The sequence below is a fragment of the Lepisma saccharinum genome, chromosome 10 (genome assembly GCF_977018435.1).
Source record: "Lepisma saccharinum chromosome 10, izLepSacc3.1, whole genome shotgun sequence".
NCBI lineage: Eukaryota > Metazoa > Arthropoda > Insecta > Zygentoma > Lepismatidae > Lepisma > Lepisma saccharinum.
Window position 1 is genome coordinate 16,028,298 of NC_139238.1, and position 23,208 is coordinate 16,051,505.

Consider the following 23,208-nt stretch of genomic DNA (forward strand, 5'->3'; position numbering starts at 1 on the left):
ATACAAAATTAAAATTATGCTGGGTTGGGTTGATGTTTTAAGTCCACTTTATGCATAGTAAGACTAATTGGGACTGAACCTACAGTTTAAAGTGGAATCAATTGAAATTATGTCTAATCAACATTATGTATAGTGTTTGAGTTAAGGCTAAGGGACAAAGAAGGGTCCCCTTTGTAAAGATAACGTTTAGACTCCTTATGTAACTCTAAATGTATTTGTACTATATATATGTAATACTATTAACAAAAACTTACTAATTCGTAGTAATGTGAGAACGAAAATGTGGCGCCAACAGCTTGAAAACAGGGTGAGACGGTGAAAGATTGCGATTCATAGCAATATAAACACCTTCCATAACTATATGCGGGAGACCTGGAACAGAAAAGAAAACAATAATTTGTCTGCTCTAGTTAAAAATGTACATTATATAAGTATTTCCTACGTATTGAAATACGGCTAAAAGAATCTTTGCAGTTTAGGAATAATTCAGGAGTGTTTAATTGGGCAACAGGTGTAATCGATTTCCTAAGAGGTTTTTGGAAGTAGAAATATCACTAAACCATACGGACACTAGAACAGTACAGAACATGCAAGGATTCAAGGCCGGAGACGACTATATATCTCACAGTCCTCTTTGAACATTTGTTCTGATAATAGCCAACTACATATTTCACAGAGTTCTCTGAACAGCTGTCCTGATAGTAGCCAGCTATATATTCCAATGTCTTTTCTGAATATTTGTTCTGATAGTACCCGGATATATATTCTACAGTGTTATCTGAACAGCTGTTCTGATAGTAACCAGACATTTCACAGTCTACTCTGAACATTTGTTCCGACAGTAGCCAGTAGCCAGCTATACTTTTTACTGTATTTTCTGAATACTTGTTCTGATAGTAGCCAGCTATATATACTACGGTCTTCTCTGAACAGCTGATCTTATAGTAGCCAGCTATATATTTCACAGTATACTCTGAACATTTGTTCCGACAGTAGCCAGTAGCCAGCTACACTATTTACAGTATTGTCTGAACATTTGTTCTGATAGTAGCCAGCTATATATTTCACGGTCTTCTCTGAACAGTTGTTCTGATAGTACCCTGCTACTTATTCCACAGTCTTCTCTGAACATTTGTTCTGATAGTACCCTGCTATGTATTCCACAGTTTTCTCTGAACATTTGTTCTGATAGTACCCTGCTATGTATTCCACAGTCTTCTCTGAACATTTGTTCTGATAGTACCCTGCTATGTATTCCACAGTTTTCTCTGAATATTTGTTCTGATAGTACCCTGCTATGTATGCCACAGTCTTCTCTGAACATTTGTTCTGATAGTACCCTGCTATGTATTCCACAGTTTTCTCTGAACATTTGTTCTGATAGTACCCTGCTATGTATTCCACAGTCTTCTCTGAACATTTGTTCTGATAGTACCCTGCTATGTATTCTACAGTTTTCTCTGAACATTTGTTCTGATAGTACCCTGCTATGTATTCCACAGTCTTCTCTGAACATTTGTTCTGATAGTACCCTGCTATGTATTCCACAGTTTTCTCTGAACATTTGTTCTGATAGTACCCTGCTATGTATTCCACAGTCTTCTCTGAACATTTGTTCTGATAGTACCCTGCTATGTATTCTACAGTTTTCTCTGAACATTTGTTCTGATAGTACCCTGCTATGTATTCCACAGTCTTCTCTGAACATTTGTTCTGATAGTACCCGGCTATGTATTCTACAGTCTTCTCTGAACATTTGTTCTGATAGTACTCTGCTATGTATTCCACAGTCTTCTCTGAACATTTGTTCTGATAGTACCCTGCTATGTATTCCACAGTTTTCTCTGAACATTTGTTCTGATAGTACCCTGCTATATATTCCACAGTCTTCTCTGAACATTTGTTCTGATAGTACCCTGCTATGTATTCTACAGTTTTCTCTGAACATTTGTTCTGATAGTACCCTGCTATATATTCCACAGTTTTCTCTGAACATTTGTTCTGATAGTACCCTGCTATGTATTCCACAGTCTTCTCTGAACATTTGTTCTGATAGTACCCTGCTATGTATTCCACAGTTTTCTCTGAACATTTGTTCTGATAGTACCCTGCTATGTATTCCACAGTCTTCTCTGAACATTTGTTCTGATAGTACCCTGCTATGTATTCCACAGTCTTCTCTGAACATTTGTTCTGATAGTAGCCAGCTATATATTTCACAGTCTTTTCTGAACAGTTGATCTGGTAGTACTCGCAACAACTCACAGTGTTTTTACACATCTAATTTTGGTAAATTGGGGACTTAGAGAGGGATTAAAATGCATTCGAACTAATCTTCCGTATCAGTACTTACCAAAATGGAACCATGCATGTTGCACTTGCGCTTCGGTGTTGTTGTAAAACATCTTGGCCACCAGCCACGTATACGGTGGATTGTTAGGAACAAATACCTAAAACAAAAAAGTAATTATTATTAGTAAAGACACAAACATAGTATATATTTTCACCTGTCCTTAACTGAAATGTATGCTCTTTTTTATGACAAAGAAAAATATTTAAACTATTTAAATGTGAAAGTTTTATGGATATGTGTGTGTATGCATACACACACACACATGCATATATATATATATATATATATATATATGATTTAAATACAGTAGGAAAATTAAATGACAGAAATGACTATTAGGCACAATCTACACAGAAATTAGTTCATTTTCAGAATAGACAAAGTCGGTAGGATGTCTGACTAGTAATCGGTATATATATGTTATATATATATATATATATATATATATATATATATATATATATATATCAATGTCGTGCAATAGGTTTCTTCTCTTGCTATCCCATTCACAAGTACAACATGCCTAGCAGGCATCTTGGGGGAGTAGATTGAGGTGGATCATCTCGCATTCACAATAGCGACCTTTTCTGGAGTGACCAGTACAACACTCCGGCCGCCTTAATCTCCCAACGGTTTCCCATGGGTTAAGAGGCTGGGTGAACCGCAGAGCCACTCCATGTTGGATATTGGTGGAAACGTTCCCACCTGAATTTACCAACCTCGGGAAACGAACCTGGGTCTACCGATTACTAGTCAGACATCCTACCGACTTTGTCTATTCTAAAAATGAACTAATTTCTGTGTAGATTGTGCCTATTAGTCATTTCTGTCATTTAATTTTCCTACTGTATTTAAATCACAACGAACACACATTCATTCCCTAACCACGATTCGCGGCTGGGATTGATGCGCTAACCACTGCGCCACAAAGGTTACATCTGGACCACAGCAGCTCTGCTATAGTATGTGTGAACACATATAATATTCGAGCGTGTGTGTTTAATGTTGACGTTATGTTTGCTTCTCATTCTAGCCATAGCACCGGGAATTGATGAAATGAACGTGCCTGTACTCAGGGGAAAAAAACGGTTGCTATCGGTTTTTGTAAATTGATAGAGAGACTGTTAAATTTTAACGATAGAATGTTGTAAATTTTAAGTTTACTTCTAACATCGTGAGTGCAGCCCCAGAAAGAATTAAATTTTAAAATAATAGCACTGAATTACCATGAATAACCAAGTCTACAAAATAATTTAATAACTTACCGGTGCAAATCTTCTTTTCCCGAACAGCTTTATCGCGATTGGAAGAAGCTCATCTGTCTTGTTCAAGTAAAACAACGCGATGGGCGAGCACACCTGGAACAAAATCAGGTGTACAGTTGCATTTTCATATAATCATTTTAATTAATAGTATTTAAAAGTAGTTAATTTCTATGATGAGAATGAGTGATAATTAGATATGATTCATCTTCTAGTTTACAGTTTAGCATTTAATTTTATACAATGCTTCTTCTAATTTACGGTTTAGCATTTAATTGCATACAATTCCTCTTCTAGTTTACGGTTTAGCATTTAATTGTACACGATTTTTGATGGAACGTTTCGGGACAACACACGCTCCATTCATCAGACTTTTTTGATATATAAATAAATGATAAACTAGAAAAAAAATATACAAGCCATACATAAGAGAAATTAGACACCAATAGAGAAAAGTACTTGAAACGCAATAGAACGCATGCGTTTTCCTGGGGTTCGAACTCGAAACCTTTGGGTGCTGACATCGCAGTACATTCACCAACGTATTTAAAAGGTTATCACTTTAAAAGTGAAGTATTGTTAGATACCTGCTTTTGTAACCTTGATGACCGACTGCATTGGATCTAGACCACAGAAGGTTCAAGGTTCAAATCCTTTTGGGGCATTCGTGTCACGTGAGTGTTCGTTCATCAGCTTTATCTAATCATCATTCATCATCGTCGTTACGATTAGTCCAGTCAGATAAAGTGAAGCAAATTAAGGAACTACGATATACGTCATTTGTAAGCAATTTAAGAAAAGAGCTAAAGCCAGAAAAAAGTAGATGACAGTTTGTTTTTTTCATTTTGGAAGCATATGTTTTTTCTAGCATGTTGTGAATAAGGTAAGGTGTAGTAACAAAAATATAAGAAGTATGTAAAGAAGAAGGAATAGTTTGTTTATGTTAATAAGTCACTAGATACCTAATCTTACAATAACAACTGAAAGAGCCCTCACAATCGAGGTGCTTAGTTACCGTGCAATTAGTCTTCACTGTAATATCTTCTAGAATGGTGAGGTCAACCATGAATATCTTGTTCTTGGCCAAAGCATGCTCGAGCTTCATGCCTTCAAGGAAAGGTTCCACCATATCTGATGTTAATCCAAGACTGAAAATCACATTGTTTCCTTTTAGTAATTTTTGCATTGATCGTATTTGTGCTAAACTACTTTTGTGAAGTACTAAATTAAAGTTCCTCTATCACATGGAGGTTTATCGTTGTCAATGTTTCACCTTTATTTACGTATCTTTTTTTCAAGATTAGAATTGAAATGGTCAGTGAACAACATAAATCAAATCAATCCTTAAAAGGAGTAAAGTTTCACACATTGGACGAGACCAGGGCAAAATTATTCCTGTAAAATATATTAAACCGTATTTCGCATAACCATAGCAATAGAATGAAGACTATTACACAATGTTTTAGTGCACATCCTTACCTAGAATTGGTTTGGAAATTTTAAATGGGAAATGTAACACAGAGTAAGGACAAGCATATGGTGATGCAAATGATCGTGTTTCTTTGGTATGTTGCAACAATATAAATGACTTTTCAAAATGTAGAACACTAAAGTTTTACTCTTTTTGATAACATACACTGCCGGCTCTGTGGCTGAACGCGTTAAGTGTTCTACTTTCGATCTCGCCACCGAAGATTCCCGGTTCGAGTTCTGGACTGGGCATGGGTGTTCTTTGTGAGTGTCTGTTCATCAATTTCACCTATTCACCAGTAATCCTCATCATCCTGATTAGCCAAAAGTGGCAGATAGCGGCGCTAAGTAACAATTATACAAATACAAGATTGCCTAGTCCGTTACGGGTTGTTACTGTCCGTAGCGGGTTATTACTACCATAGTATGTTTTCTTATGTCTGGACAGAAAAACTAATGCCAGTGGCAACCTTGAATGCAAGTGGCATGGCTGCATACATGCAGCATAGAAAGAAAATGTTGTTTTTCTAGAGCTGGTAGCTTCAAAACGAGAGCTAAGCCATCAAAATTTTATGAATAAAACTTGTTCGTCTTGATGCCATCTACACACTGTCAAAGTTCGTCGGTGTCGTGTAGCCAAATTATTTATATGTCTGTCTGTGTGTGCGTGTGTGTGTCCGTGTGTATGTCTTGAACAACCCAATTTTAAACAGCTTTCAACAGTACTGTGTAGCGGGAGGCCACTTTCTTACCTTGGCTGTCTACAGCAAAAGTTTGAACCCATGAAACAGAGTATCATTAAGCAATGTGGGTTTGTCAAATAACGCAGAGAGAATGTGCCACCTCTACCACAAGAAACAGACAAGTTATAAGGAAACATTGGTGTTTTAAAATAAATATAAGATTACAAACAATCGAATTTTGAAGGAACTCACCTCTCAGGGATAGTCTTACAATGCTGGATGAGGGTTGGACAAGCTCCTTGAAGTCTTTGAAGGCCGAACCATTTATCCTGCATCCAGTAGCTTATGCTCTGCAATACAGGACAATTACTGTTACTACTGTGACATGAATGTTGCCATTAGATTTAACAATATGAAAGTTTTAGTTTGTGTTTTAGCCACTTTATGCTCAAATACGTTAATCGGGACTGGACCTAGAGTTTGTGGTGGAATTCTCACCAGTGTGTCATTATGACCCTCTTTAAACGCACCTAAATTTTTGCACTCTTTCTCAATACCTCACCTTATTTTGCTGCCTTGTGTTAAGTGAATGTCCGGTATTGAGAACCACTAATTGTTTCCAGAATATCATTCATTTTTCACGAAATGAAAATCACGCGTTACAAATTAAACTGAATCGCCGTTGCCGGGCCGCTAAAGATTCCATTGTTGCTTGCGCACATCAAATTTATCGTCTTCATTACTTCATTATTGTCTGCAATAAAGATCAGTTTTATGTTTCTACTTTTTCCTAACAATACCGGTACACTTGCAATATTGTTTGCTGCTGTTTGAAACACGTAAATAAAGGGCGTGCTGTTTTACATATTTAATGATGAATAATTATTAAATGATTTCATGATAAATATTAACTTCTTCCCATAAAATATATATCATGAAACGCACTAGCTTAAAACCTGTCACCCCTCAAATCTGCCGCCCTTAGACAGCTGCATAATACGCCCCTGGGATAGACACAAGAGAGAGATAAACACGTGTAGTAAAGAATCATATAGGGCCTTTCATAAAGGGCTTTAGGATGTTGTCACAGAATAAAAACACAAACATAAGTGCAATGAATGATTTAATTGGTTGAAATGGAAGGACCCTGTATTACAATTACACATGAAAGATTATGTCATTCAAATGTCCTCCCCGGCTACGTTGGCAACAATCAACAAGTACATCATAATTGCGTATGACATTTTCAATCGTCGGTACAGATAGTAATCTCTCGTATGGCTTTTAAGGTTGGAACGTTTGCTGGTTTCGTGGCGTACACTTTGCTTTTCAAATAGCCCCAAAGAAAAAAGTCCAATGGTGTCAAGTCACAAGATCTCGGCGGCCAATTCACATCACCATTTCTTGAAATCACACGTCCAGGAAATTTAGTGCGTAAGAACGCAATGTTAGCTCGTGTGGTATGGCTTGTAGCCCCATCCTGTTGAAAACAAACATCAGAAATGTCGACTCCGTGAAGTTGAGGCCACAAAAAATCTGTAATCATCTCTCTGTAACGCTCCGCATTCACTGTAACAGCATCACCATTGTCATTTTCAAAGAAAAAGGAACCGATGATTCCTCTAGACCACAAACCACACCAAACCGTACATTTTTGTGCGTGGGTGAATAATGCGAGGATTTTCCTCGCCCCAAATGCGACAATTTTGTTTGTTGACCTGACCATTTAAAGTGAAATGGGCGTCATCGCTGAAGATAATGTGATGAGAAACCTCGGGATTTGTTGCCCTCTGTTCTAACATCCAACTTACAAAATTTCTGCGTTGCAAATGGTATATTTCCTTCAATTCTTGTGTTAACTGATTCTTATCGTGCAAAATTCTCCAAATACTGGTTTGAGAGATGTGTAATTCTTGCGAACGTCGAGAAATTGATGTTGATCGATCATTTACGATACTCTCATGTACAGCTGCAATGTTTCCAGGAGAACGTGCAGCCTTTGGTCTCCCTGATGATGGCTTATTATGAACAGATCCAGTTTCTTCAAATTTTTTCACTAGATTGCGAATTGCTTGTTCAGTGGGACGATTGAAAGCACCGAAAGATTCACGAATTTTTCTGTGCGTTTCTTTTATGGAACGTGTATTTTCATAGTAAGTTTTATGATCAGAATACGTTGATCTTGTGACAATGGTGCCATCCTCAAACTTGTATACTTCTCAACTTAGGGTATATGCAGTTTCAGCTGAAAACAAAAGCGCATTCATTAGTTATGAGCATTTAAAATTCTAAAGTACATTTTGGAAGACCCTTTATATTTAGAGAGAGAGAAGCGATGGATAGAGATGGAGTATTTGTATATTTATGTTTTGACGAGGCTTTTCTGACACTTTTGGCTCACCGTGACGATGAGGATAACTGGTGATTATCAGTATGATGAAGCGACGTTCACAGAAAACACTCATGCCCACGCTGGAACTTGAACTGGGGAACTTAGGTGGCGAGACCGAAAGTAGACCACTTAACTCGTTTGGTCACCGAGATGGTGATAGAATAAGAAAGATAAGCCATTAAGAGAGAAGAATAGAGAAGCAAGAGAGGCGGCACAGAGATGAAGAGAGAAAAATAGAGAAGCGATAGAAACAGGAAAAGGGAAATCGGTAAAAAGAGAGGGAAATTCGATAGAATGATGCAGAAGTAATAAAATGTGTGTGTGTGTGAGAAAACAGATACAGAAGCGATGGAGAAAGATAGAAAAAGCAAAATAAAAATTGAGAAAAGATGGAGGGGGAGAAATAGCTAGGACAGCAAAAGAGAGAGAGAAAGATAGATAATCGATATAAAGAGAGAAACGGGCGGAAAGGGGAAAATACGAAAAAAAGAGAAGTTATATATATACAGAGAGAGAGAGGGGGGAGACGAAAGAAAGATAGAGAATCGGTAGAGAGAAGCGTGGGAGAAGGACAATACGATAGAGGGGAAAGAGTGAGAGGGTAATACGAAAGAAGAAATAGAAAAAGCGATAGAGAGGCTTGATTACGTCACTTTCCTGCCAGTTTTGGCTAATCGCCACCACGAAGTTGAGTGATGATGTGATGAAAAGAACACCCATGCCAGACTGTGATTCGAAGCCGGAACCCCTGGCATCGTATCGCGATGTACTAACCCACTCAAAGAAACTATAGGCTTCAAAATTATACTTCTTTACTTCAGAAATGTTCTGAAGAACCTTCTTCAGTTTTCATTAAGGTACATGAAACTCAAGCCTAGCGACATACTTCTAATATCGCGTGAACAAATTGGCCTTGAAAGAGAGGCATGTACCCGTATCTAATTTATCTTCAATCGACAGACTAAACCAGAAAACGAACTCTTGTCCCTCACCTCTGGCGGAATCATTCTTGTGTTCGGGGTGTAGAGCTCATTCAGCTCATCAAACGACGACCACATCTCTTCCGACATCTTCAGGAACTGAAGTTGGGATATGAACCTGGCTCTCAAGTATGTGAAGTCAACCTGTTGGGATGGGAAAGAAAGCTTTAAAGAAACTATGTACTTCGAATCATGTAACTGTCCCCAGTGTGGGCAGTTTGAGACAAGAATTATTTTGATGTTAAATAAAGAAATCCACAAATGTCACTTAACATAAGACTGTATTCACCATTTACACCGCAGTAACCAGTACCAAGACAAAAGAACATCAACATTCCATAAAGTCCGTATGACAGAATTTTCTTTGTTCTATACGGATTATACAAAAGACAAAATAACAATATATATTTGCAAAATGTTTTTCAATTGGAAGACTCCAAGGACTGTTGCAAACATATTTGCAGTTACTGAAATTTAAGAATATAGAAAATAATTTGCAGGCTGTTTTACTTGTGTTACTGAACATTTCGGTTGTTAGATTTCAATATAATTAGCATAAATTATTGTTGTTGTTAGGGAACCATATAAGCTAAAGCTCTCATGAAATGGTCATTATCGATCTTTGATGTTAGCATATTATGTACATTTACACTTATTTTGTTACTTATTCTCAAGTACAGTGAAAAAAGTAACAACATAAGTGTAAATGTTAACATCAAAAATCGATAGTGATCATTTTATGAGAGTTATAGCTAAATATAGCTAGGGTGACCAGACACATACATTCAAAAAAGAGGACAGAGCATGGCTAAAAAGGAGGACAAAACCCCAAAAAGAGGACACCTACCCTTAATCTTAGCTTATCCAAAAGGGGGGGGGGGCTGTCTACTTCTTAGATTTTTCAACTGAATATTTTTAGAAAAAAAAATTAAAAATAAATTACAATGTTCCCTAGAGTGTTCAAAATATTTCGGTATTACATTTGTTCATAAAGACATAAAATGCAACGTAAAGGGAAAATTCACTTGGTTGGGCTATCAGGCAACTCCCCTTTTATTGGATGCATGTTATTCGTGCCATTGATAATGGCAGTGCACAAATGGTTAGTAACAATGGTACTTTATAGTAGTAATAATTATTTATAAATAACAGCAACTACATAAACACGAAAAATCTTTGATGGATAAATAATATTGTTTTTGTGAGGTTCAGTGTATAAAATGTGTGTGTGACAATCATAAAACAAGTGGTTATTTTTCTCATTTATGATGTTAATTTTTGTAATTATTAAAATTATTAAATAACTGTACTTATCTTGATTGATTTTGGTTGATTTTCTTTATTTTACTTCGCTTTTTGTGCCACTTTTGGCTAATTTGCGAAGATGGAGATGAGTGACGAATGGATGCGCGTAGCGTGATGTGTTAACCACTCCGCCGGCATCTGTATTTATATAAACAACAAGACAAGCAGTGACGGTTTCTTGAATTTTAGTGATAAAACAAAGTATGGGCTTTTGAGCCCCCTCAGGTAAGTAAGTTTTTCGTTCCGCAGGGGTACGAGATCTGACTTTCTCCAACAATTTGTTGATATTTGTGAGAAAATTCTCTCAACATTTGTATTAAGTTGTCGCGGCACAGAAAATAAATATGTTGCTATATTTTGAGTAGTTCTGAATAACATTCGGCAGACTTACTTGAATGGAAATATTTAGTCTATTTCTCATTTACATTTTCTAATTCAGAATTACCACCAACAAACTGCTTTAAGATGAAAAATTAGTAAAAACTTTAACATCATCAATATAAATTCCTTTAATTTAAACCATAGATTTCCATACATTTTTTAACATCACTGTTTCCGATTTGTTTTATTCCTTCACTTAAATCATTCAAATTCATCAACAAGACTCACAAGCAACATATATTGTTCTACCTCTTTAACAAATCCATCTTTTTCAGCACTTTCAATAATTTCCTCTTACCTTTAAACACAGAAAGCAATCTTCTAATAAATGCTCTAACAATCATAACTAAGAGTATCTATAATTTTAAGCACACAAATGTGTTCCTTTTCAAATCCTTTGGATTTTGGAATGAAATATCCCCATATGTGAATGCAAATGAAACAAGTAAGTTTCGTTTAACCTATTTCCGAAAAAAAACTGAATTAAAATTTTAGGTAGTTTAGGTTTGAACAAGAAACATTTTAATGATGCGAACATTTCTGGCACTCTTTCATCAACAGGGAAATGTGACAGCCACTGACACAGATGGGGAGGGGCTGATGGGGCTGCAGCCCCTCCACAAATATTGAGAAGATCAAAGTTTTCAAATGAAAACAGCAATGGACTTGTGAAAAACCAAAGACGTAAATGCAAATTTGAAAATGAGCCCCGATTACAAATTTTGCATTTGCACAACTTTTAAAACGAAAGTTAAAAACTGCAATTATGATATATATTGTATACTGTATACCGTTCCGTCCCACCAGAACACAATTGCAGCCCTGCGTACGCCTACTTGACACTCTGCCTCATGTTTGATTCTTCCATCCTTAAAACGTTAATATTTTCATGCTTTTATTGTTGAATTTACACTTTAGTAAAAGTAACTAATACTCAATAATCAAAATTCTCACTATGCATTTCTGTATTGCGTATGTGTGACTCGAAACAGAACTGCAGAGACTGTATGCGTTCCCGCAGGCAATCTGGGGCTCCCTCAGAAGTAGAAGCAACAAGTTAGAAATATAATGATGATGACACGTTCAGAAAAACTTGATCATGCGCCCCATGTAAAATAGCAAATTATGATCGTCGGTATTGATACATTGCCTGTGCAGCACATTCGCTATAGTCGATGCTGCACTCTTTCCGAAAAAGGGGCCTCTCCGATGAGGCAGTGGTAGCGTCGTCGCATTGTAATCAAGGGGCCCCGGGTTCGATACCTGGTGGAGACGCATAGTGGTTCGGATCCAACTTTAAACTGTAGGTCCAGTCCCAATTAGCCTTGCTGTGCATAAGTGGACTTAAAACACCAACTCAATGGATCAATCAATATTTCCGAAAAAGGAGGACATTTACCGATTTCTAAAAAATCTGCCCGGACGCCGGACAGACACCTAAAAAGGAGGACATGTCCGGATAAAAGAGGACGTCTGGTCACCCTAAATATAGCACTAGGCAAAATTCCTCTATTTCAGTAAATAGTAAGAATGGTGAGCTAATAAAAACACTAATAGATAATTTAAATGATGATATTTTAGGAATTGTAGAAATTGGATGTGGTGGTGTATCTAGCCACTACTGATGTGCTCAACATTATTTAATTATTAGAGGTATAGCAGAAGATCTTGTCGAAAATATTAACTTGTAATGTTACTCTCAATAGACCTTATATTCTTCTACATCTTATATAGTTTATCCCTTTTTACTTGATTTAGTGCTGTATTAGGTTGTATACTATGCTCAGTACTTAAAGAAAACTATTATTATTATTATACGGTGTTGTTTCATCACCACATTATTTGATAAACACATGAAAGAAACTTGTCAAAAATCTAAAAAGTTACTAGATTATATATTTTTTAATTGGGCTTATTTTAACAAATTGGAAACTTTCAGGTATTTATGTCACAATTGTACGTCTGATACTTGAATATGGATCTCAGCAGCTCAATGCCACCTGGCAAAAATAGAATCAATTCAGAAATGATTTGTCAGATTACTGCGTATGAAATCTAAAAGTTACATAACATGTATATTTACGAGGAGTTGTTGAAATCTTTTAATTTGTTCATATTATTAGTTTTCACCATGTTTTTCATATGACTCATGAATAAATCATAACTGGACAGAATCATCGAAATATTAAATTAATATTAAATGTTCTGCATTTCAAATTTTCGAATCTTATAAATATCAACGTGAAATCTCTCTCTACTTGGAAAATATTGCAAACTTTTCCCCACCCAAAATAAAATCATACTTTCTCTACTGGGTCTTTTTATATATGGCTAGAAACATTACGTGACATATCAAGGTGAATACAAGTTAGCAATAAGAGAGGGGGGCAACAACTTCTGAACACGTCTGCCATCTGCTGGACATTTCCGTAACTGTTTCGAATTCGGATTTACGCTTCGAAAATTTTAGACACGATGTCCCGTAAACATAAGCAGGATTTCACCCATAAAGGGGAGAGGGAGTGTATTTTATTATATTCAAAACACTTACAAAATCGACAAGACTTTTAAAGTGATACAGATATTTAGTTGTTTTTTTTAGAAATAAAGTGTTATTTCATAACAGTGGACTGTAGTTTCCTCCCTCACCCAACTTTCCCCTCTTAACCAACATATGGTTATAGATTATAAGTGATCGTGCACTATAATAGTATATGTCTAACAGCTATAATTTCTTTCTAGGCACCATTTGTTCCTTGTATGTGACGTAAACTTTCCAGAGAATGGTTGTGGTAAGTACGTCTAAATCAGTCCAGTTTATTTTTCTAATTTTTAAGAGGATACGTTTTTAACAAGTACTGTTTTATCTTATAACATTTTGTTACCCTATTTATGATCGGTTGTCCGAACGCCAAGCGCATGCTCCACATTCTACATGCATCACATACGTAAGAAGGTGAAAGCAGATGAAGCCAGATGACGTTTGGGGTCTTATTTGTCGCTACGTTTCGTCACTTTTTCTCCCTCTGTAGCTTAATCGCGATTATGAGATTGGATGATGAAATAGATTAAATTGATGAATTGACACTCGCAAAGAAACACTCATGCCCACGCTAGAACTCGAACTTATGACCGTCGGTTTGATGTCGTCTGCTGTCATGGAGCTGCCACCACTGTGCAAATCGTCATTGTAGGATTGTACATAAATATTTTTTTAAATTTGATCAAGTAAAAATTGACAATTTTTAAAGGAAGCAGTTTTAATTAATAAACTTAGTATAAAATGAATAACATTACTGACATCAAGCTTTCCATTTTATTTCGGCTGGTATTTACTAAAAGTAACTGACGAGTGACTTTTGTTACTTCTTCCACCCCTCCGTAGTATAGTTAGCAAAATCTTTGATACTTACATAATTACGCTCCGAGAACATTTCGTCGGCTGGTATTCCAATACACTGAAAAATAAGAATTGTTATTAAGTTGTTATGAATGAAATATATTAACTTCTAATTTAAAAACACAATTCCTCACATAGATGAAGCAACAATAAAATTGTATTTGAATAACTAAACTTTGTAAAGACTCAACCTTTCAAAACGTTTGGTTTGAGTGTTTTCTTCAAGAGCTGTAAACAGAATAACTTGTAAGGCCTGTCACAGCATATAAAGTGTAGCAAGTGCTTAAGTTCTGAACAGTTAGGGCCTACATTTTTTCAAGCTCCTAATTAATAATACATTTTGAGAACTGTTACATCATTACATTTGAATTTACCTGCATTAAATGAAAGACTCAGGTGTAAAATATGGTAAGTGACATTTTGGTCATTTCCGAGTTCTATACGAAAAAAGGTCATTAGAAGCTATACTGTAGATAAATTGTTTTCGTGTTGTGTTTACCAATTTCATAAGGCTACACTGAGTCCAATGCAAATTGTATGACATGGCAAGTTCACTCGAAAATTGAAGAATGGCACATTTTATTTTGTAACTCAAAAATGACCAAAATGTCACTTACCATGTTTTACACACGAGCCCTTCAAATCATTGCCACTGTGTATGTCTGTGTCTGTGTGTGGGTGTGTGTTTAGAGCCACAGCCGTACATCCGTGGGGCGTCTGACTGCCACATGGAGAAACCGGGTTCGATTCCCGGTGTGGATGATTTAGGTGAGTCAGGTGACAATTATTCCAATACCCTGTATGAGGCGGTTCTGGCCTTAATCCAGCCTGCAATAAATGAGAACCTTGGGTCAACCCTGGGGAGTAAAGACGGCCGGAGCATTGTGCTGATCACATCATCTCCACAAATGATTGAAATGTGTAGGTGATAACTTTACCTTTTATATTTTGGCCAATATCTTAGAAATGTGTTTGGATAAATAACTTCATTAAAATTATAGGCACTCTTATATGCTAAAAAGTTACGGACCAATGCACAACGGAGAATGTTTAGCATGCAGTGTTAACTGGACATTATCCATTGTCTAGTGCTTTTGAAGTATAATCATTCTAACACTGTGTTTCGAAAGTGCACCTCTTCTATCGTCTTCAGGTAAACATATTTATTTTTGCCGGTAGCGGGGATCGAACCTATGACAGGCTTGTGATTTTACTACAACTCCGATGCATTAACCAACCTGAGATCGAAGTTGACCACTTAACGGGCTCCAATACTGATTTGACTATAGAGTCCGGCCAAGGGAAACTAAACTAGCTGGAAAGTATGATTCCAAACGCGAGAGGGGAAGCAGGTAGAACACTCACTAAACCACCCTGTGGCATTTTGCTTGTACGTTCGCTTGTTGCTTTTATTACTGCTTGCTGTGTTGTGTTTGTGATCTCTTACAATTCGTAACAAATCATTTCGAAGTAGAACAGAGAAAACTGTGACGTTTTCGTCCCTGTTGCACATTCTACAAAACGCCCTCGATATAAAACACAATGCCACAAACCATTCAGTTACTACATTTTCTTTATTATACTTATAATATTATGTATAATAATACTATTATTAGTGAATACTATCCTGATTACTGATATGCACATTTGTGTTAATTATAATATTTACTAAGGAGATCAATTTAATTGAACGATCCAAAATAATTACCCCAAAGAGTACTTTTTTGTAGTACGTATACTTGTTTCACTAACCATTCAATCACAGAAATAGCCAGATGCTTGAGCGTTAGTTCATACACTTATTACAAGGAGACTTGATTGGTTGATTTAAATTTTTTTGGTGCGTCGGCACGTATGATTATTTTGCATCCTTCCGTGTACGTATACGGGAAATAGCTCCTTATCTACAATTCGTACCTAAGAGTTTAAAAAAGGGGTGTAAAAAGCTCCTTGGGAAAAAAATCAAAGGTGTAAGCTCGTAAAGGGTCCTGCACAGGACAGAAAGACATTAAAAAGGTAAGAATACACTAAATATTTCCTCACAGACAGTGGAAGAGACTAGCTGTTCTCAAGAAGCTAAAAACGGTTGTTGTTTGTTACAACATTGTCGTCATATCCCAACAGGGACGATAAACAGCTGTGAAAATTAAAATCTGCCTGAGGAAACCAAAATCCGCACATTCAATAAGAATATACCAAATATACAGACACGATACATTGGAGGTTCCAACCCTTGCAGCAAGTGACCTTGTGCGAGACGGCTGTGTCCAATTCGAAGCCGAGTTAAGATGACTTCTCGGAGGGAAGGAGGGGACGAGTGGTGTGCTTGATAGCGCATCTAGAAGGTGTACTTACGATTTGAGGGTTGTTCATCTTGTTCTCGGCGTACTCGTATCGCATCTTCCGTTCTTCCAACTCCACAACCCTCTGTTGCATCTGGGGGTCGTCCTGGGGTAGGAAGCAGTCGTTGACGTAATAGGTGTACTGGATGCCCGGCTGTATCCATCGCATCACGGGAACCACGAACTTGACGCCGTGAATCTTCTTGTTCTCCACCTCGACCCTTTCCAGGAACCACGTGTCCTTGCGGTCCCCGTTTGGCCTCCAGAAGGTGATCTTCTGCAACTCCCCCAGAGCGTCCACTCCCGGTACGTTGAACGGCATGAACTTGGAGGTGTGCTTCCCCTTCTTGAGGAGACCCTGCAACTTGATATTGTCCGTCTTCCTCCCGTCGATGTCGTACAGGACCATCCACACGTTTGTGTCTGGGAATTCCCCGTTCCTGTCCCCAGTGAAGACCGATATGGTGATGTTGGACTCGTGTGAAAAGTAAGTCGTGGCGTTCCCCATTGCAGTGTGAATTTGAGATGATTTTGGCTTCAAAGAAATCTTCCAGCAGAACCGAAACTTCTGAACACAACTTTAGTGTCGCTTTTGAGTGCCTGGAAGATACAGTGGAGAGTAGGAAGGCGTTAATTAGTTACATTAAGTAAGTCTAGATCAATTTAGATTAGATTCAGTTACACTCGAAAATACTTTTTCTCTTTTCACTTACATTAGTAGGAATGGATCAGACTCAGTTACATTATGTAAGTATTCCGAAGATATATATTTCACCTAATACCACTATACATTAGGTTCATGTCACATAATTCTGTGCTCTTAGCACTAATCACTACTCTACCGGATAGCTTAATTGCCCTCAATTGCCATTAAATATGCCTACATACAATAATTTTCGATTCGATGGATGATTGGACACATCACTACATTCCAAACTATGTCTAAAAAATACCCTAAATAAGAAATAGATCACTCCATAGTCTTGATTTATTTATGAAGGCCATTCTCCACCGTTTATCTTTTACTTGAGTCAAGTATGCCGTAAGAATATTTTTTCTGGAAGGATCAAGTGCATAAAATTTGGTATCTAAAGCAGACCCTATATTGCGTCTTATAACTTCATTGTCTTTAATGAAAAATATATGATACCATATTTACTTTCTTGGGAAACTTTAAAAATGTAAATGCCAAAATTAATCTATCACATGAAAACTTTGAAACTCACATTAACCATTCATTATGCCAAGTTTCTTGCAAGGTCTATAAAACGCATTAACGGGAATTGACAAATTAATTTTTAGTTATGAACTGATATATAAAACATATCTTTTATATATATGTACACGATATGCTTTTTTTAACTTTTAAGGGTGAAATTTACACCTACAAAATCTGGACAGTTCACGGGGAGCACAGCCATAAGCTATGATATCAATTATAAATATAACGTATTATTTCTTGCCCTTGATACAGTTTATTAATGTATATAATAATATAAAGCTGTACGATCAAAACTATTTACTCACCAATTTTCTTTCAATTTCAACGTGTATCTTTATCTTCCTTTCAGATTTTAAACATTTAGAAAAAAACATGGGTAATTATATATCACAGACATATAATGTCAGACCGGAAACTGTTTTCAGTGTCAGTTACTGGCAGGGTGAATCAAAGATGTCGGTGAAACAGAATTCTGTATCAATGTAAAGCATTAATGTAAGCAGTGGCGACGATTATGGGGGCGTGGGGGAGCAGTTGCCCCCCTTCACTTTTTGCCCCGCACTATGCTAAACCTTATCTACTAAGGGAAAGTAAACTGTCCTGCCCCCCCCCCACAGTTTTGGCACCTTGCCCCCCCTCCTAGTTTTGGAACCCAGTCGCCGACACAATGTAAGTTATAGATTATGAGACTAAAACTTAACTGAATATTGTTATAGAATCAGCTTCCCTGATGCGACTTAAAGTTGGCCAATTACGTGTACGCATAATTAAGTCACAAATGGGTATAATTTAGAACACTGTTACACAATTAATACACTTTGATTTAAAATATGTATAAATTTCACTGTGATTACTTCAGGTTGTCATTACAATTTGCTTCCTTATCAGAGAAAAACGTTTTAGAAATTATTTTATAAATTTCAACTGTATATTAAATAAGAGCTATAACTATTGATAATTAATAAAATTACAGAAATAAAATTGAATGGACTTAAATACCTTGTTAGCTTTAATTTGAACTTTGAGTTATACTGTTCTTAGATTATATCGCATTAGATAAAAACATTTGAAATCAGTTTCAAGGTCTCTGGCGACATCTACTGGAAATGACCATTTTTGTTGATTTATTCCAGATTTTTTTTTAACTATATTTCACTTGCAGGAAAAAGCAGCCCTGGCCCAAAACCATGATAACGGTTGAAGTATTTGCGTGTAATGACGTGTAACCGGCCAAGTGAATGCATCACTTCAATGTGAAGTCACGTGAAATGACAAAACGACAGTGTTGCAGTATGCAGATATTAAACACCAGAACAAGAACAATATCTAGATAAGGATGTGTACTACAGGCTGTGGAAAAGGAGATGCGATAACCACTAACGCCGTCAAACGGTTGGGCGGGAACTTTACGTCACATACCATGAAGAAGTAATAAGATCTGAGCTGATTATGTCCTTTGAGATTAGTCCACTCAGAATTAGTTCACTTCATCAAATGATTTACTAAATCTCATCAATTTACATTGTCGAATTCATTATTTGAGTTTTTTTTTTGGTTTAGGTACCACATCTTCACCGAAAAGAAAATTATGCTCATTTCTTTGTTTTCCTTGACCCTGTACATCCAGGGTCAAGGAAGTCAGTAATAAGGTGTGTTATATACAGTGTACGTACAACTATAGATTGAATTGTATCTTCTCCAAATATGATGTATAAAGAAACAAACTGCCGGAGAACTAAGTGAGGTGAGTGTACAATTTTATATTACTATTATAGTGGAACCACAAGCAAAGAAACCTGCGCAGACTCGCGACTCCTGTGCTCCGTACTCCAGTGTGGAGGGGAGGGGGAGAGTGGAGCATGCTCTCTTATAGTCCGAGTTGAACGGAAGAGGAGGAAGGTTCTTTTTCTTGTGGTTGCTCTTGTAAGTAAGGGGAACTGTGATTGGCCATTCATCTATTTTATCACTTCTTCATCATCTCAGTTGACTTAAATGACCGGAAGAGCAAAGTAAATTTATCAAATATAAATACAAACACGTACCGTTTAATAAATAACCAAAATGGAATGAAAAGTTAGCAGTTTGTATTTTTATTGCTTTATGTGAATATGTAGGGAAAAAGCGAGAGAGAATTGTACACCAATGGCAAAGAAATGGTAGGCGAAGTATTTACCAGGATTATACTCCCTACATTCCTGCTCATAATAAGGAGTCGAAGGCATCTTGCTTAAGGATCTTTCTTCGATGTAAACCTAAAAGTTGACTTTTCAGATTACGTACATAATCTTCTGGGCAGAAATGCGCACTGCAGATTCTAGCATTAGCATGATTCACGTTAGCGTTTCCACACGAATCCAAAGCTCGGTGACCGAAGAATCCTTTTGAAAAACGTATATAACGTATATATTATGTTCAACGTACTTGGAAGATGTATCTTGTGCTGAACTAAAATAAATAATAATAACAAGTGGTGTGCGCATCTCGAAAAGTCGGGACCGGGATCGGAAAGAAAAATTCCGTCCCTATCCCAACTTCAGCAAATGACTTCCCTACTTTTCTGGATCCCGAGCAGTCGGGAAATATCGAATGGTCATTTTAAAACGGTATTAATTCTTGACGTTTTCTACATTGCAAGTGTCTGGAACTTATCGGAAATTGTTAGTTTTCATTACAGAAATGCAAAGAAAATCACTTAAGGTGAAAATGAGAATTTGAGATTTCCCGACTAGTCGAGAAATTGCGAATATTTCCCGTCCCGAATGTAAGATTTTAAATTCCCGTTCCGATCAATAATATTCTGTCCCGCATAACAATAAGTACCTATCTATATTTATTTTCAATTTGTCTGAAGCCACAAAATGTAAATGGGTGGAAATGCTCATTTGTGTACTCGATTTCGTGTGTCCAGTTTCTGGCATGGTTTCCTATCTGCATAGTGCAACACTAGCGCATAGATTTGGAATTCATTTCATGGATAAATTCACCTCTTACCGTCGTTTCGTCATCACGAGTAAACAATGGATTGGCCCAACCTATACTTCTAATAACCTTGGGAAAAAGTACAATTAGTTTTAACTTTGCATGAGATGTGGTAGACTTTTCGGGCTATATTTTTATTAATTAAGTGAGTTTCAAGTTTAAGAAAGTTTTAATTATAACACATTAAATAATATTCTCACTTAATTATTTCATTCGATAATTAAACGAATAGTGTAGGCAAGAAATTGAGAGCATAGTGATAGAGCCGGCCATAGGGGATTAACAACGCTTCAGGAAGCCTGCGTCAATATAAAGCAATTGTTTTGTGCAGTTTATTACGTGTTTATAAGACGCTGCTGCTTCTAATTAAGCAACTAATTTTATTTTCCTGACTTTATGGATTGTTTTGACTTACTTAAAAGTATCCAAAGTTACTGAAACAAAGTACTACAGAAAAATCATATTCCAAGTATTTCAATCAAAATTAGTTAATATCAGGAAGCGAGAATATTATTTTATATCGAACAATGTAAATTCACTACTGCGTCAAAATTAAATAAAAAAGGAAACAAAAGAGTGTTGATGGATATGATTAAAAACTAAAACTTTGATAGTGAAAATAATAGTTTGATATTGAGTACACCCAGCTTTTGTAATTAAATATAGTGAACGTCGAAACAGGGGCACATAGGGAATGATCTAGAAACTTTTATTAGCCTTTTACAATACTCGGCTTTAATCTTCAACATGTTCTGTTTATTGCTCTTAGGTAATAATACGAAATTAATTGTTTATTCTTTGCAATAATGTTTATATTGTGGTTATATGAACACTTGCACTTTAGACGAAGGAACAAGAATATGTTTTCTGCAGACCTCGCCTATATTGAATGCCCCAGGCCCCGCACCCACACACAACCTAAAACGTGTCAACTGACACAAATATGTTGACTCAAACAGCACATTAACGTGCATAAACTGCAAATGATGCACTTTTTGGTGTGTCAAAATACACACAGAAATGCATAAAAGGGCACTTTTATCAGATTCTATTTCGTGTGATGCACTAAGAATGCATCAATTGGGAAGATCAGACACGATCTTCCCAAACATAACAAAATATAAGATAAGATAACAAAATTACACCTTTAACTGTATCAATTACAGTTGATGCATTAAAAATAAAGTGCATAAAGCTTGATTTGGTGCTTTCGAGTTCTGTGTGAGGATATTTGCAAAGGTATTTCGGGGTTAATTGAACACTCGGGGGTGAAATATATAGATTTACCGCTTTATGAATGTGCCATGATCAAAGTTACGTCTGTCAACCTGTAGCAGAACCATTTTGAATTAAAAAATTTCCTATGCCAGAATGATCTATGGGTTTTGTATAGCTTTGAACAACCTTTAGAAAGTTTTGAATCCGATTCAGTTTAACAAAATAACGAATTCAAAAATGCTGCTACAGGTTGACGCCCGAGTAGCATTTTCAGCAAAGTCAACGAAAACTATGTCATTTCGTAGTGTATTCAGATCAACAAATCATACTCTACAAAGGTTTTCAACGTTTAAAAATTCCATTTCCAATATCACTATCATCCATTTTAACAGATTTATCCCCTTCATTAATATGGATGCTGTATGCATATTCTCGAAAATGTAGACTTGAAATATAAAGTGATTTTTAAGAAACAGGAAAATGGAAAAAAAAGTGAATTATTTATAATAATTGTTATATATTTGTGATTTCGATTAATTTGTGAGACTAACTACCAACTTTAGAAGAAAACATTAAAATAAATAAAAAAAAACAATAACGATGTCCAAAGTCGACAAGATAATGCTGACAGGTACAAAAAAAAAGAAGAAGAAAAAAATTCGTAGTGTAGGTTATGTATAGTTTTGTGCAATTTTTTAAAAGTTTTGAATCCGAAGGACAACTTCGTGTTCGGGCGTCACCCTGTAGTAGCATTTTGGAATTCGTTATTTTGAAAAATTAAATCGGATTCGAAACTTTTTAAAGGTTGTTCAGAACTATACAAAACCCGTAGATCATTCTGACATAGGAAATTTACGAATTCAAAATGGTGCTACTACAGGTTGACAGACGTATTTGCGGAAATACACTTGGCGCGGAAGAGTTTTTTTCTTTGTTCAAGCCTGTGTTTGTCTGCAGTACCGTTGCTGCGGCCGTGCTCCGTCAGTCGTTAATTGGTTCATCAGGGGCCTTGTTTGTTTTGGTCTCTTCTGCCAGGTTTGATGGAAAGGCCATTGGATGTCACGATCAATTGCTGTTCGGCGTTCCGATCAGGAACGCTAATCCTCTCGCATCGTCAACCAATCGACTGGGTTAAAAAAAAAGTACAAAAAAAAGCTTCCTGGCCAAAGGTGGTGGCACGAAGGAAGCAATTATGTCTGCCCTGACGCTATAAAAACGCTG

The 23,208-nt window shown here is 36.5% G+C and overlaps 1 protein-coding gene across 1 annotated transcript in view; it reads right to left on the reverse strand.

The window, feature by feature from the left end:
- Positions 1-18,220, reverse strand: part of LOC145994229 (polyunsaturated fatty acid 5-lipoxygenase-like) — a 40,998-nt gene extending 22,778 nt beyond the window's left edge. Inside the window, exons 1-9 of the mRNA XM_083130326.1 lie at positions 18,096-18,220; positions 16,582-17,168; positions 14,240-14,284; positions 9,153-9,284; positions 6,021-6,118; positions 4,631-4,763; positions 3,619-3,711; positions 2,354-2,450; positions 255-372 (exon numbers count right to left, since the gene is read on the reverse strand). Coding sequence (XP_082986452.1) covers positions 255-372; positions 2,354-2,450; positions 3,619-3,711; positions 4,631-4,763; positions 6,021-6,118; positions 9,153-9,284; positions 14,240-14,284; positions 16,582-17,076 — 1,211 coding nt within the window. The 5' untranslated portion in view covers positions 17,077-17,168; positions 18,096-18,220. The remainder of the gene's footprint in view (positions 1-254; positions 373-2,353; positions 2,451-3,618; positions 3,712-4,630; positions 4,764-6,020; positions 6,119-9,152; positions 9,285-14,239; positions 14,285-16,581; positions 17,169-18,095) is intronic.
- Positions 18,221-23,208: the final 4,988 nt, after the last annotated feature.